This window comes from Struthio camelus, chromosome 23 (assembly GCF_040807025.1).
Source record: "Struthio camelus isolate bStrCam1 chromosome 23, bStrCam1.hap1, whole genome shotgun sequence".
In the NCBI taxonomy this organism is placed as follows: domain Eukaryota; kingdom Metazoa; phylum Chordata; class Aves; order Struthioniformes; family Struthionidae; genus Struthio; species Struthio camelus.
This window is the reverse complement of record NC_090964.1, coordinates 9,104,563-9,118,698: the sequence shown is the minus strand read 5'-3', so window position 1 is coordinate 9,118,698 and position 14,136 is coordinate 9,104,563. Positions and strand designations below refer to the sequence as shown.

Here is a 14,136-nt window from a genome sequence, read left to right as displayed (position 1 = left end):
AGAGCTGAACTTTGCGGCTGCCAGCTCTGTTCGCAAGGGCTCCTGGGCAAACTCCTGCTACACCCTACAAAGCAGGGGAATTTGGATCCCCAGGCTTTCAGCTGGGTGTCTTCTGTGGATCTGCTCTGGAGACTTGAGCTCCGTCCTGGAAGTCATTGTGTGAGAATAAGCACAGAAGTCCCTGGTGTCACTTTCTTATAAGAAAGCACCCTGTAATTCTGTGTCGTTTTATAGCTTTTCTGTAAATCAGTCTTCCCAGCTGTACCAATCAATAATAATAGAAATGGGTTAATAATAGAAATATTCCTATGTATAGAAGTTTCTTCCTAGCCAAATCTCATCTTTAGTACATCCCTCATGTCCTGAAGCATAAATATTAATAGCAGTTATATTTGTCACCTCACGCAATATGACTGTGAATAGTTCTAATTGTCTCTGCAACTATTAAATAATCTTTCCTACTCATTTCTGACTTCAGTAGTAACTTGTGAGGAGGATTTTCATTGACTGCATTTCATTCAAAAATGAATCTCCGTGCCTATTTGCTCTCACTGTACTTTGGGATCTCTTCTAGTTATCTCTTGCGGAGACCTGCCAGTTCCACCTAATGGGAACAAGATTGGCACATTGACCAGCTATGGCGCTACAGCCATCTTCTCATGCAACATCGGCTACACCCTGGTAGGGTCCCGTGTGCGGGAGTGCATGGCGAATGGACTTTGGAGTGGAGCAGAGGTGAAATGTCTGGGTAGGTGTTGGAGCATCCATGATGTGGTGAGGAATTTCAGGAGGGAATAGGAAATTTAGATCCTAATTCAAGAAGGAACCCTGGCAAGGACTTAGTGCTACTGACGTAGGTGTTTGAGTGGATATAAAAAGGAAGCAGACTGTGATTCTGTGGTGTGCAATAGAGGTAAAGCATTTTGAGATTGGAGGGGAAAGCTTTAAAAATGATAAGTTGTTTTTATTGCTGCTGTGATTTTATTTATTACTGCAGAGACTCAAACTCAGATCCCTGCAGACAGTCAGGTCGGTTTGCGATGGCTTCAGGAAGAGCAGGCACACACCCTGAATGATGGGTCTTGTCTCCCTCCTGCAGCGGGGCACTGCGGAGTTCCCAGTCCCATCGTCAACGGGCTGATCAATGGTGAGAACTACAACTACCGGGGCAGTGTGGTTTATCAGTGTAACCCCGGCTTCCGCCTGATTGGGATGTCTGTGAGGATCTGCCAGCAGGACCACCACTGGTCTGGAAAGACGCCTGTCTGTGTGCGTAAGTATGTTGTCAGATTTCTTTAGCCCCAGTTACGGTTAGAGGACGAGCACGTACAAAGATCACTGTCTCCTCCTAGGAGTTCAGAGTTTCCTGAGGGAAAAAGTCATGTAAGCAAGGAAAAACTGGAGTAGGGGAATGGATGGTCACTCCAGGTTTTCACCCAGCTAAGAAGTGATTGCCCCAGTAGCTGCCTATTGCCTCAGAAGGGTGGGTGGGAAGAAAGCTCAGCTTTATTTGTAGCTTCTTTGTCAGAAATATCTGCTGCCCGAATGGATGCTGGCCAGGTGACAGCCGCAGCTAAGATAGCCTTGAGTCCTTCCCCTTCAGCCTAGCGGGGAGCTGGTAGTTGTCTGCTCCATACCAGCGTGTGTCTGCATAACCAGACAGGAGTTTCTGGCACTGGTAAAATCTGCTCAAAGGCCAGTTGCAAAGGCAGAGATGAGGGAGGGGGAGGAATGCAGTCAGGTTTCCAGAAGTGCCATGAATTGGACATGAGTCTGTTAATTCTCGGGCGGTCCAAAGATGAGGCAGGTTTGAACTGTCCTGCTGGGTTTCTAATGGATGAGCCTGATTGCAGTTGTAGTTCCTGAGGAGGGTTTGTCAGGGAGCAGGGAGGACAAAGGCAGACACCGTCCCTCGCCATCCCCACCACTGTGGCCCACGTTCGGTGCCAGAGGAAAGTCCCCCTTCCTGTGATGGACGTTCACAAGTCACCTTGCACAACGTACTCGTTTATCTTTCTGGTAAATAAGCTAATTAAATAAGTCTCTAGCGTTCTAACTAAGGTGCTAATAAGTTTAAACATCATCTTATCAATAAACAGGGCAGCCCACGTATTTCATATCATGATTTTCCAGTTGTTTGCTTCCAGCCTCACCTGCATGGGTTATGGCTTCACCTGCTGAGGCACAATATTCGCAGCAAGATATGAAATAGGAAATGACCTGTAAATCATTCCAGCCTAAAAATAAGAAATAGACTCAAGCTGAAAAGATTAGCAGTGGCTCCAAAAATTAAAGTGTTCATGTCTAGGATTTTGTATGAGGTTTTGAGGAAAATAAGAGTTACAGAAAGTCTGTCTCTGATTCAAATTTGAATTACTCCAATGTCTGAGGATGCTCAATTGAAAAACTTTTAATTCATATTTACCAGCCAAGTTACATATGCAGCAACCTTGATCCAGGAAGTCTTAACTGGTAGAAGTCCTGCTGCTGCCAAGCAGCTTCACAGAAACGCAGGATTTCTTCAAGACCCATTTTCATGGATCACCCGGTTCCTTTCAGGAGGGACCAAACCCGTCAGAACAAAGCAGACGACCGTTGCTTGTCTGCGTGTGTCTACTGACCGCCGATCCGCCGTCCCGTGCAGGGCTCGAGCGCGCTGCGTTTGTCCATTGCAGCTTTGTGCAGCCCTCCAGCTCTGGCAACTAAATGCTTTTGTGTGATGCTTCTGTAAAGGTGTCTCACATTCGGAAGTCAGCCTTGAAATTATTACACTGTATATCAGGTCTCGCGGGTAACATAAATTGAATGTCATTAAAGCAGAGCACTGTTGGGCTCTGAAATTAGATGTCTTGAGGCCTTATTGTTTCTGGAGAAGCTCAGGGCACTCCATTATCACATTATAATTTCCTATTGTCCTGATATTTTCTCTTTATACCGATGCAATTGCTTGCTCTACATAAACTGGCCTTTCTGATCCATACCAACTAGGGAAAGCCTTTTCTTTCTGGGAAAGAATCCGTCTCCTGTTTCAAAGTGTGTATGATATTCAGGAGTGTCATATTCTGGAGTACCTCAGAGAATTGGATGTTGTTTCCTATAGCCCTAGGAGGCTATCTTGCTTCATATTTTTAGGCCTGTACCTGTCACCAGCTTGCATCAGAAATAAATTTCTTTCCCCGTGGTATAGTCCAGCCCTGGCAGTCAAATGCATTATGGATCTTTAGTGGGAATTTCATGTTCCCCTTTAGCTTCCAGCTTTGGCAGCTGTTCAGCTAAACTGCTGGACTTCTACTGGTGGACCATTACCCTGTTTCAGCGTGACAGTAATCAGTGTTGCCTTGTCCTCAGGTGTCAGAAGATGTCACGTTCCTTAAGTAGCCAAAAGCTCCTTATGGAATATCCTGATGTTTCTTTTGCACAGGGGGACATGCTGTGCTCTAAAGCAACGTTTCCAGACTTTACTAATAGCAGAAGTCTCACAAGGGTTTTATCCACCCTTCCAGACTGACCTCTGCTAAGGTGCCAAGAGGGTGACCAGGCAAACATGCTTTTGATGTCAGAGCTCCCTGTGCTTCCTGCTGCTCCGTCCTTCGCCCCTGCAGCTTCCGCGCCCCGGGGAATTGTCAGAGTGGCTCCAACCCGGCCCATTAGCCCCTTACCTCTGCTCTGGCGTGGGCTAACGTCAGCCACAGGGAAAAGAACTATGCAAAAAACCTCATTACAGAGGGTTAGGAATAAAGGTTTTCCCCCTGAAGTTTTTCAACCTGAAAGCAGGAAGATTTAAGCATCTTAGACTATATATTAGAAACCCAATTTTTCCTCATGCTTTTTTCTCTTTTACCTCCTTTCTCTCCAGGTGTAGCTTTATCCTGCAGTGAGCATATATCTGACGTAAACCAGGGAGGGGGAGAAAAACCTCAGGTTTCATGGCTTTGTGTGTGACGCCCAGGGCAGTGTAAGGCAACAGATTAATAGCAATAGCTGGGGTTGTTGAAGAGGCGCTCTGGGTATTTACAGTACAAGTCAGGAGGATGCTGGCACTCAGCTGCTTAGAAAGTGTTCCAGAGAATTTCTCATGCTTGTAAAATGAACACAGGTACCATATCCTCAGCTTGGTTCAGTATTTCAACAGATCTGGCCAGAGATCTTTGAAGTCAGTGTGGGTCTCAGGGTTGTTGTGGGTTCCTTGATGGTCTCCTTCCTTGAGAACTTTTTCCAGCTTGGACAATCCATTTTTTTCCAGGCAAAGAGGTAACATCTCCAATTTCTAATTGTAGCCATCACTTGTGGCCACCCCGGCAATCCTGCCAATGGCTTGACACAAGGGAGTCAGTTCAATCTGAATGACGTGGCCAAGTTTGTATGTAACACTGGATACCACCTGGAAGGAGCCTCCCAGTCCCAGTGCTTGGCCAACGGACAGTGGAGCAGCTCGCTGCCCGCCTGCCGCGGTAAGTCGTCTGCCTCGACCCCTCTGCCACTGCTGCAGCCTGGAAATCCTGGGCGCCTTAGGCTGAGGAGGGCCTGAGGATCAGAAACCCCTCAGCTGTGTCACTCACCAGGGCTGATGTACAGGCAAGCATCCTGATGCATCGTCTTCAGGAAGATGTAGTGGTGGGTGAGTGTTGCTGCCAGGACAGATAGCAGAGCTAAGCCCCATGCTGGCTCAGAAGTGGAGCAGTTAGCCTCCCCCTCCATGGGTATGAGAAGGGTTCAGTGTCCTGTGGCAAGGTGACTTAATAGTATTTGCTGAGTGTTGCAAGCTGAGATTTGGCCCAGGAAGGAGTCCTTGCAGATCACAGTCTGTGTTTTTCCCGCTCTGTCAGTGGGAGCTAGTTATGGCCAGGGAGGGAGAGGAGGGGAACACAAATGTCAAGGGGAGCACAGAGCAAGCCTGGTGCTGGATTTTGCTGCTGAACAAGTAAGGAAACCGTGCCATTTAATCTAGACAGATCTGACTTTGTTTATCTCTGTGCCTTCCTCTTCAGTTACTCTGGGCTCCTGAAATGCAGCTTGACACTGTCATAAATTTACATAAAACCAATCTTGCAGTTCATCAGGAACGTACAAGTGATGTTTGAACTCTGAGGGCCTATTTAAATCTCAAGTAATAAATCTGTTATCCCTTTGTCATCCTGCCCCGCTCACTCCAGGAGGCAGGTGGTTTCCCCCAGCGCTGTTAGAAAGCCCTGCCCAGCCCCACATCTTCCAAGACATTGAGCTATTTGTTGTAGGTGGGGAGGACACAAGAGAATATCAGGCCAGACCCTTAGTAGGGGTCATTCTGGTAGCCCAGAGCAGTTTGGTCACGACAAACGTCGGTGCTCCTAGCTGCAGAGCCTGTCCTCCTCCTAGGCTGCCCTACTTCCATTGATATTAGCGCTCAAGTTCACTTATCGCATTTCCCTCCTCTCTGTGCACTCCCTTCTTCTGTATTCCCGAAATCCAGTATCTCTGGCAGGACTGTTGCTATGTCTGTCAGGGAACCGGCTCTCTTCAACGTGCTAATGTAAGGCCCAGTCCTGCAACCGGGCCAGAGAGCAAGGCTCTGCTCCTGAGGCTTGCATGGTAGAATGAGAGCCTGCAGGATTGCCTCTGCTCTCTCTTTTATCTTTTAATAATTTTTATTCTATTTCTGCCCTAAAGAACGTTTTAAAAAAAAAAAAAAAAGATTAAAAAAGGAAACTGTGGAACATGTGACTTGCAATTTTTTCCCCTTTTCCTGCTCGTTTTTTACAGAATCCTTTGTTACACCCTTTGTTTTGTATTTTTTTGTCGTTTGTTTGCAGTTGTAAACTGTACTGACCCTGGGCACCTGGAAAACAGCATCCGTCAAGTGCAGCCAAGCGGTCCTCACAGATTCAGCTTTGGAACAACTGTCTCGTATCAGTGCAGCCATGGATATTACTTACTGGGTACCCATGTACTTACCTGTCAGGGGGATGGCACTTGGGACCGTGCCCTCCCGCAGTGTCTTTGTAAGTTCTTTAGAATAATGCCCATTTGGTCCGGGTGTTATTAAAGAGCTGTACTCCACTAGTCCAGCACAGGTTTTCCTCCCGTGTGGTTCTCTGTCGTTTATTTAGCTGAGTGATCGTGTCAAAACTCTGGATCCCAAGCCCTTTGTAGTCAATAGGAATCTTTCCATCTGCTTCACTGGCCTCTGGATCCTGCCCACAGAGGGAAAATATGTGGTCTGAGGAGAGAAATCATATTAGACAGGGATCGTTTCGCTCTCCAGGGAAAGGCAGCCCACCTCGGAGTTTTCCTGGTTCCGTTTGGCTCCGGAAAGCGCTGCAGGTAGAGAAGGGAAGTGTCACTCCCGCGACACAGGCCTTCCTGGGAAGGCAGCGTGCAATTAGGCTGGCCAAGGCCCCGGCATGTTTAGCCCCACGAGGCTAAAGCTCAGCTTGGGTACACCCACTCGCCCCCAGGGCTTGGAGGAGGGAAACAGCCGTGCGGTGCTGAAGTAAACACAGCCTTTATTCTGTTGCAAGGCAGATGTTGAAAGAGGATTTGCCTTTTGACTCTTGCTCTGTATTTTTCCCCTTTCTTAAAGTATCCTGGTGCTTTCTGCCATGGGGGTTTGCAGAGATGCGTAATTAAGGGCTCAGCAGAGAGTATTGGGAGGTTCTGGGCAGTGACTTGGCTTAAGGAAGCAGCTGTGTCTGTGGTTTGGAGGTGATGTACCCTGCTGCAGGGAGCTCTTCAAAACAACTGTCCTTGTTCGTAGAGTCGGTGACGTGCCGTGGCAATACATATATACGCCCACACTGCCCAAATATAGAAGCTCTTTTTTGTCTTTTCAGCCTGGCATGGCACAGCTGTACTGCTGCGTAGTACATGCCCTGAAGTGCCTGTTCTTGCTTCTGGGTGCAGATGTGCCTTTCTGCCCAGGTGCAGGATCTGTGATCCCAGCCCATCAAACTCAAAGATGGAGCTTTAGAAACATGGAAATGGAGCCCTGAACAGATGCATAATTTATGAAACCACTATCAGATTTCCACTGGCGCAGCTGAGATACAGGAGCAAAGTTAGAAAGTGGAGCGCGCTGTAGAAAGGCACATTTCCAGTAACATCCAAGTTACAGGCCTGAAGTAGTTTACGTTTTAGGGAGGTTACATCTTCCTATTTATTAGACCAGAGATTGAAATGCTGTAGAAGACCTATGCCTAGAAAGGCACAAAATACTCCTGCTGGTCATACATAGTAGTGGCAATGCCTTATCCGGGAGATATTTCTCCAAGCATTTTATGAAAGAGCCTCGGCTCTCCATTGACGTTAGCAGCCAGTGGAGAGCCTCGGCTCTCTTGGCGCTAGAGAGCAGGACAGAGATGACACCCACGAGTCCAAGTTTTATCAAAACATCTTGGTAGTCTTTCCTGGAAACAGATATCCTCCTGGAGGAACAGAAGGTGTTTGGCAGGGTTTAGTGTTGAGAGAAAGCACAAAAGAAAAACAGCAACTAGAACGGAGACGCGTCTACTGGGTTTTGTGCTTGTGTGCTAAAGCGAGTGAGATCTCTTGTTACCTGGCATAACAAATCTCTTGAGCAGTCAGAAATGAAGATCCTCAAGTTCAGATCAGCTGAGCTGTTCCAAAACCATGATTGTTTCTTTATTTCTTTTGTTATCCTTCCACGCCTAGTCATAAACAGTAGGTTTTGGCACATTTTCCTTTCCTTTTGTTAGCAGCATGCCACCTTCTTGCGTTTACAGCACCCTGCACAGGCCATGGGGAACTGACAAGTGATAACTGCATATTAAAGCAGCCGCAGGGACTCCAAGGGAGTAGTTGCCTTTTAAAACCTAGGAGCCCAATGTCTCAGGCTCTTTCAGTCCACAGCTATTCAGGTAAATAAGCGTTCTCCTTCTTTGAGATGTTGAGCTTCTGTTGACTTGGAGGATTTGTGGGCGTTCTCAAAACTCTGGAAGATCAGGTCAGTTTTACAACTGATTCATGGGCTGGATTCATGGGCGTACGATTTCAAAAAAACGTAAGAGATTTTTGCATGTCTGTTTTCTGTGTGCTGAACCTAGGATGTGCCCAGTGCTTTCTGAAACCCACATCCCTTTAAAGTGCTTATAACTGGGTACTTAAAATCACAAGGTACTTTCTAAAACGTGAGCCGGGAAGCTTAATGCCAGGCAATCTTGGTTTGAAAACGTTGTCTAATGAGTGTTTTTGAGGAGGGACTAAAAAAGAATCGATATCCTTGGGGGTGAGGGGAGTGATTCAAATTAATAAAGTACATGGGAGCAGAGCCTAGCACATCAGAGGAAATAGTCTTCACACAGGGTACATAAATCCTTTAAAAACCTCAGCACTGGCACAGATTTTAAGCTTAGCTGTGTCTGCTGGAGTATCAGTTATTAAATCGTTAGTTACAGCATGAGTTTAAGTAGCAGCTATCAAACCCATTTCTTTTGAAAGCGTCCTTGGTTTTAGTCACAGCTCTGTACCAGTGTATTTCACCGCCCACATGCCCAAGCAGACGCGTGCTCTCCTTTTTATTGAAACATACATCATGGATTCCACCTAATGTCAGCATTTGTATTTTTAGAATATAGCGGAGGGAGAGAACGTAGCCGTTATGGGCGCTTTCCTCCAAAACTGCATGGTACATGGTCTTTACCCTGAGAATCCTCATCCAAACTTCATATTCCCTAGAGCTGTCGGGGTATTTGTCAACACCCTCACTGTCACCACTCTGATTGCTAAGCTAAAATAAACCAATTAATTATTGTTAGCCGTATGTTTTTACCAGCGATGGACGGGTGAGCAGTGTTCACAAACCGCCAGATGAATTTGCTGAGCTGGGAGGTGTCATCGATTACAGAGTGAGTTTTCCGAGGAGCTGCCTAATGCCTGTCCGTGTCAGGACTACGCGTTTATGCACAAACCCAGCCTCAACCCTTGGCAGCTCCTACAGGACCAGCTCATGTCCCCGGGGAGGAGAGCGAGGCAAGGTGTGCTGCGCCGCACCGGAGCCCGGGGGTGGTCCCACGGCCAGTCTGACCGGGATGCTGGGGCACGCTCCAGTTAGCGCCCTCAAACACGCAGTGCTTTGCTGCTGTACCTGCTGTATCACCTGTTGTGCCCAAAGCCTTTGTCCTTGTCTCTTTGCAGTGGTCTCTTGCGGCCACCCCGGCTCGCCGCCCCACGCCCAGATCTCGGGCGACAAGTACACCGTGGGCTCTGTGGTCCGGTACAGCTGCCTCGGGAAGAGGACTCTGATCGGCAACTCCACTCGCATGTGCCAGCTCGATGGGCGCTGGAGCGGCTCCCTCCCGCACTGCTCAGGTAAGCTGGGCCCGGGTGACCGGGGGAAGGAGTATAGTACTGGTTGGGTCCTCCACTACCACTTTCTGTCTTGCAAGGGGGCAGCCTGATGGGCTTTAGCTGAGCTGGAGAAATGCACAGGCTACAGAGGGTGAGCTGGGATCATGGAAGACTCCAAAAATAGCAGTATCTCAGCTGTCCAGTCTCCTACATCTGGAATGATAAGCGCTGTTAGAGACTAAACCATTTAGCTTACAAGAAGACGAATAAATCACTGTAGCAATTGCTTGTGGCAGGAGGGGTACTGCAGCCTGCTGCTTTACAGTTCTCTCCTTGCAGAGACTGTTCAGGGCAAAAGCATCTTAAACAGAAGCAGGAACTCGCATCCTAACCGCAGCATCTGACCCTCTTTCTAAAGCGTTCCAGTACGCGTGGCCCCTTCCCAGGGCCTGCTATCTGCTATTACGGCACCGTTGCCATCCCAGACCTGCACGAGGCAGGTGGAGGCTGGTAACATGGGTTTCCGTGTCGTCAGCACCTCCACTGCAAGCAGATTGGCAGAAGAGCTCAGTCCCTGCTCGCATGCTAAAGCAAGAAAGGTTCTTGCACTGAAAATGTCCTAATCAGCAAAAATATCTCTGATGAGATGGACTTGGGTCAGGGGCACAGGGATACAATGCGGTGTACTTGCCAGGCCTTCCTGAAGTCAGGGTGCTGGGGTCTCAGTTGATGGCCTGCAGTGGAAGCAGTGGTGCAGCATAAGCAGTGGTGCCCTCCCCATGCCGTCCTCTCACTTGTTCCTTGGAGAGCATGAATGCAGATGAAATGAGGAAGTAGCTGGAGCAAAGCAGTTGGGACAAGTGTTAATTTTTAATTATGCCAGTTAGATTTAGCAGCTGCACTTGACCAAGTTTAACCTCTGCTTTAAAAGGGAAAAAGAAATCAGATGGAGTCATCCTCGCATTTGGAAGCTGTCTCTAGAGAGCGGAGTTCTTGATCTGTAGTCTCTTGGAAAGGTTTTCTGCTCTAATCCATGCTCTTTCGCTGTGTGGTTTCTCACTTCTCTCATGCCATCTTTTGGGGTGGATTTTTTGGAAACAGTCAGCGTTAGTATGACTAGTTCCAGCTGGACACGTATTATGTGGGATTTTTCTGATTGACTTCCTGGGGCAGCTTTAGACCAGTGCTGGTTGCATTTGACAGTCACTCTCTGATTTGGGGCCAGGTGAGTGCCCAGAGCCTCAGAGCCATAATTTCCAGACAAGGGCTGGGGAAGGGCTCCTATTTTACACTGAACTCGGGTGGTGCCGTTTCAGAAGCAATGAAGAATGAAGCCTTTAGTCATGTTCCTCTGCTTTACTTGCAGCGAGAACACAAAACTCTAGCCAAGAGCCTGATTCCCCATTTCTTCCTCTAGTACATGCCCTCCCTGGGGCCTGGAGCAGGAACCAGCAAAGGCCTGTGTTGCCTGCTCTGGCTCTTGCACAGAGCAAGTTCCTCAAGGCCGTTTCTGCAACCCAGAGTGGAGGTTGGGGGCAGAACACAGGTCACGTCGTCTCCTGCCAGAGATTTTCTGTTACGTGCAGAAGATCCCCGTGGTGTGACAGCAGCCTTAGCAAGACGGAACAAAAGACTTTGGAATAAGTCGTCACGTGAAGGAAAAAGCAGAGCCTGGAGCATTCTCCCACTCCTCTTTAAAAACAAGTCTTTTCCCTAGATGATGAATATATTCATTATATTTTATATTACACACAACACTGCAAAGGCTGTTCCTGCAGCAAAGCACAGAAGGCCCAGGAGCTGAGGGCTTCATTGCTAGCTGCAGGAGTGAACTAGTCTTTCCTGGCTTAGGGTTGGATGTGTTTACACAGATCATTAACAGAAAGCCAAGAACAGGCATACACGGTGTGAGCCTGAGTCAGGCTGTACTGAGGTGGGCATTTCTCCAACCTGCTCCAGAGAACCCCTGCGAGGCATCCTTTATAGCTGCTCCATTCCTTGTGTCCCCCGAACTTCCAGCCAGCAGCTTGGGGTGCTCACAACTTGTACAAGCACATGTTTCTCAGCTGGATTCCTATTGCTTCTGTGCTCTAAAGCCAAGTTTCTTGCTCTGCAAAAACAAGAGGGCTTGCTGAGGTGGTTTGGAGGATGTCGTAATTTCCGCTTGGAGGGAAACGATCCATGTGACTGATACTGGCAACCAAGCTGCTTGCTGCCAGAGCAGCTGCCACAGAAGGCTGGTAAGGTCTCCATCTTGAGATTCAGGAGTTACAGCCATGTTTTGCAGTTGATTTGCAAACAGTGTTCTTCCCAAGTCAGGAGGTATTTCATGCGGAATTTCCCCTCTCCGCTGAAAGCCAGACGGAGAGTTACATTGGTAGTTGGTCACGCGATCCGTGTCTATGTGCTGGTCCTCTCAATGTGCACAATTCAGAGGGAAGACCAACTGAGCCCCAAGAATCGCTCACTGTGATGATATTCTGCTCTCTTCTTAACAGGAGGCAGCCAAGGCGTATGTGGGGACCCAGGGATCCCTTCTCACGGCATTGGGCTGGGAGATGAGTTTGATGTAGACGGCATGGTCCGGTTCAGCTGTGAGCCGGGTTACACGCTCCGAGGTTCGTCCGAGAGGATCTGCCAAGCCAATGGCTCCTGGAGTGGCACGCAGCCAGAATGCGAAGGTACTTTTCCAATCCTGCATCCTTTCCTCAGTCCTGCCAAGGCTGCCGTAGATATCCCCAGGATACCACGGCAGAGAGGGCTCGCAGCCAGCCCGTCCCCTCTGCTTTAGTTGCCAGTCTGGTGCTGCAAGAGGTATGCTCTGGTTCCAGCATTTCCTCCAAATCTTCCGTGCGTATCAGGGAGCCCCAGTTCTCCGCTTGCCAAACATCTGCAGGTTGCATCTCACAGGGGAGTTTTTTTGCAGTGCTAAGGGTCAAAATCCCCTTTGTCTGTGCCCAGCTCTGCTCTGCCACACAAGGTGCACCTGGATGGTGTAGAGGGTCTCGGGTCATTTGGGTTGATGCGAATGTGTGGATGGGAGGCATAGAGTGGGAAGAGAGCCACTGGTCCTCACTTCCATTTGTCCCCAGAGCATTGTTTCTGCAGGCTCAGTGCAGGAGTCATGGAGAAGGGATATCTCATGGCCTGCACCACACATCCAGCTAGGTGATCAGAAGCGGCCGCTTTCAGCTTCAGATTGCTAGGTCCACTACCACTGACTAATTAATTGTTGCTTTGTAGAGGTAATGCAGCAGAAATTTCCACAGCCTCAGACCTCTGTTAAAGCTGGAACTGGCACACACTGCAGTCATTTACATTAAGCAGAAATGCAAAATGCGAATTAAAATCCAATAAGCATGTTTTTATATTAAGAACCAACAAAAAACCCCCAAAGACCCTTATTTTTCTGTTTGAAGGAATCAAGTAAGACCCCATAACGCAACCTAATAACCCCCCCGCCAGATTTTCTGAGCCGCACTGCTCACTGCTGCTGGTTTATAGAAGTGTTTAAAAATCAATTGGAGAAAGCCCAAAACGAGGCAGAAAACGAAATGCAAGGAGACCTGGGCAAGCACTTCTCTCCAGCTGATTCGAAAGCCAGAAGCTCAGAGAGTTTGTAAATGAATTGGAAATTTATTCCAAATTGGTGGAGCTCTTGATTGAAAAGACACTGAATCATGTTATTAATACACGCAAGTCTTAGTTTTCGTCATTCTCTGCTTTTCTTTTGGTAGAAAGGCTCTGTTCATTAATCTCGGGATAAATAACCCACCAGATTCCAGAGGTACCAAAATACAGAACCCAGCAGATTTTTTTTCTTCGTACTTTATGAATAATAATAACATTATGCCTATAATGTAGTCGTTTAATGTTAAGCGCTGACTGGCCAATATAGGAAAGTAATTTGCAGTGATGAGCAGTGTGCTGTCTCTCTCATTTGTATTCACAGCAAGTCGCAAACACTACAAGGCGTTCTTATGCCTGCGCTCTGAGTGCAGTCATATTCAACTTTCTGGAACAGGTATTTATAGCGGGGAGGATTAATTCAGGGAGTGCATTCAGGGCAAATGAAAATGAGGGCTGATTGCCCAGGCAGGTGCTGCGCAGCTCCCGCGCGCCAGCTCTCCTCGTGCCAGCCGGAGCAGGGCAGCCGGCGTGCCGCAGCCCTGCACTGCGGCGTCCGCCGCCGCCCCGGGCTCCCGTGCCGGGTGCTGCGGCCGCCCCGGGCTCCTGCCGCCGCCTCCTGCCCATGCCCGTGCCCTGCTTGTGCTCCTCGGTGCAGGCCTGCGCCCCCTGCGAGCTGGGCAGCCCCTCTGTACAGCTCTCCCTCCAGTCTGGGTGCAACCCGTGGGCTGAGTTCGTCAGATCCTTTCTGTGAACATGCCTCAGTCTGAGGGGGAAGAAAACCCCAAAATCTACTGGAACAGGATGTCACCCTTTACCTATCGGAAAAGTCTAGGGAAGCAGAGAAGGAAGGGTGAGGGAGACGGGTTAGCAGGCCCTGTTTTCGTATCTCTGCCTTGTTGATACCTGGTGACTGAAGCTCTCCGGAGCATGCTGCGTGGATCAGAGTGATTAGCGTGGGCCATATCCCCAAATCAAGCTAAACATGTTACAAAACCTGCTCAATTGTTTTCTCGCCTTCGATATTTCTGAATTGCCCATTTGGGAGGAAAGGGCATCTCTGGGGGAGCCCCTTTCTGCGCCGGCATGGGGCAGCTCCCGCACGGCCCGGCAGCTTCTCGGGCGCGCGCCGCTCGTCCGGGCCCTCGGCCGCCGGGCAGCCTCGAGCCTCACGGGCCGCGCGGGACCCCGGCACCAGCCTGTCCCAGGAATTCAATGCGAACTTTT

At 48.8% G+C, this 14,136-nt stretch overlaps 1 protein-coding gene across 4 annotated transcripts in view; it reads left to right on the top strand.

The window, feature by feature from the left end:
• CSMD2 (CUB and Sushi multiple domains 2) overlaps positions 1-14,136 on the top strand; it is a 373,566-nt gene that overhangs the window by 334,544 nt on the left and 24,886 nt on the right. For all 4 annotated transcript variants that reach the window (XM_068917408.1, XM_068917409.1, XM_068917410.1 and 1 more), the window contains 6 exons: positions 575-748; positions 1,100-1,273; positions 4,278-4,451; positions 5,790-5,978; positions 9,130-9,303; positions 11,781-11,963. In XM_068917408.1, coding sequence (XP_068773509.1) covers positions 575-748; positions 1,100-1,273; positions 4,278-4,451; positions 5,790-5,978; positions 9,130-9,303; positions 11,781-11,963 — 1,068 coding nt within the window. The remainder of the gene's footprint in view (positions 1-574; positions 749-1,099; positions 1,274-4,277; positions 4,452-5,789; positions 5,979-9,129; positions 9,304-11,780; positions 11,964-14,136) is intronic.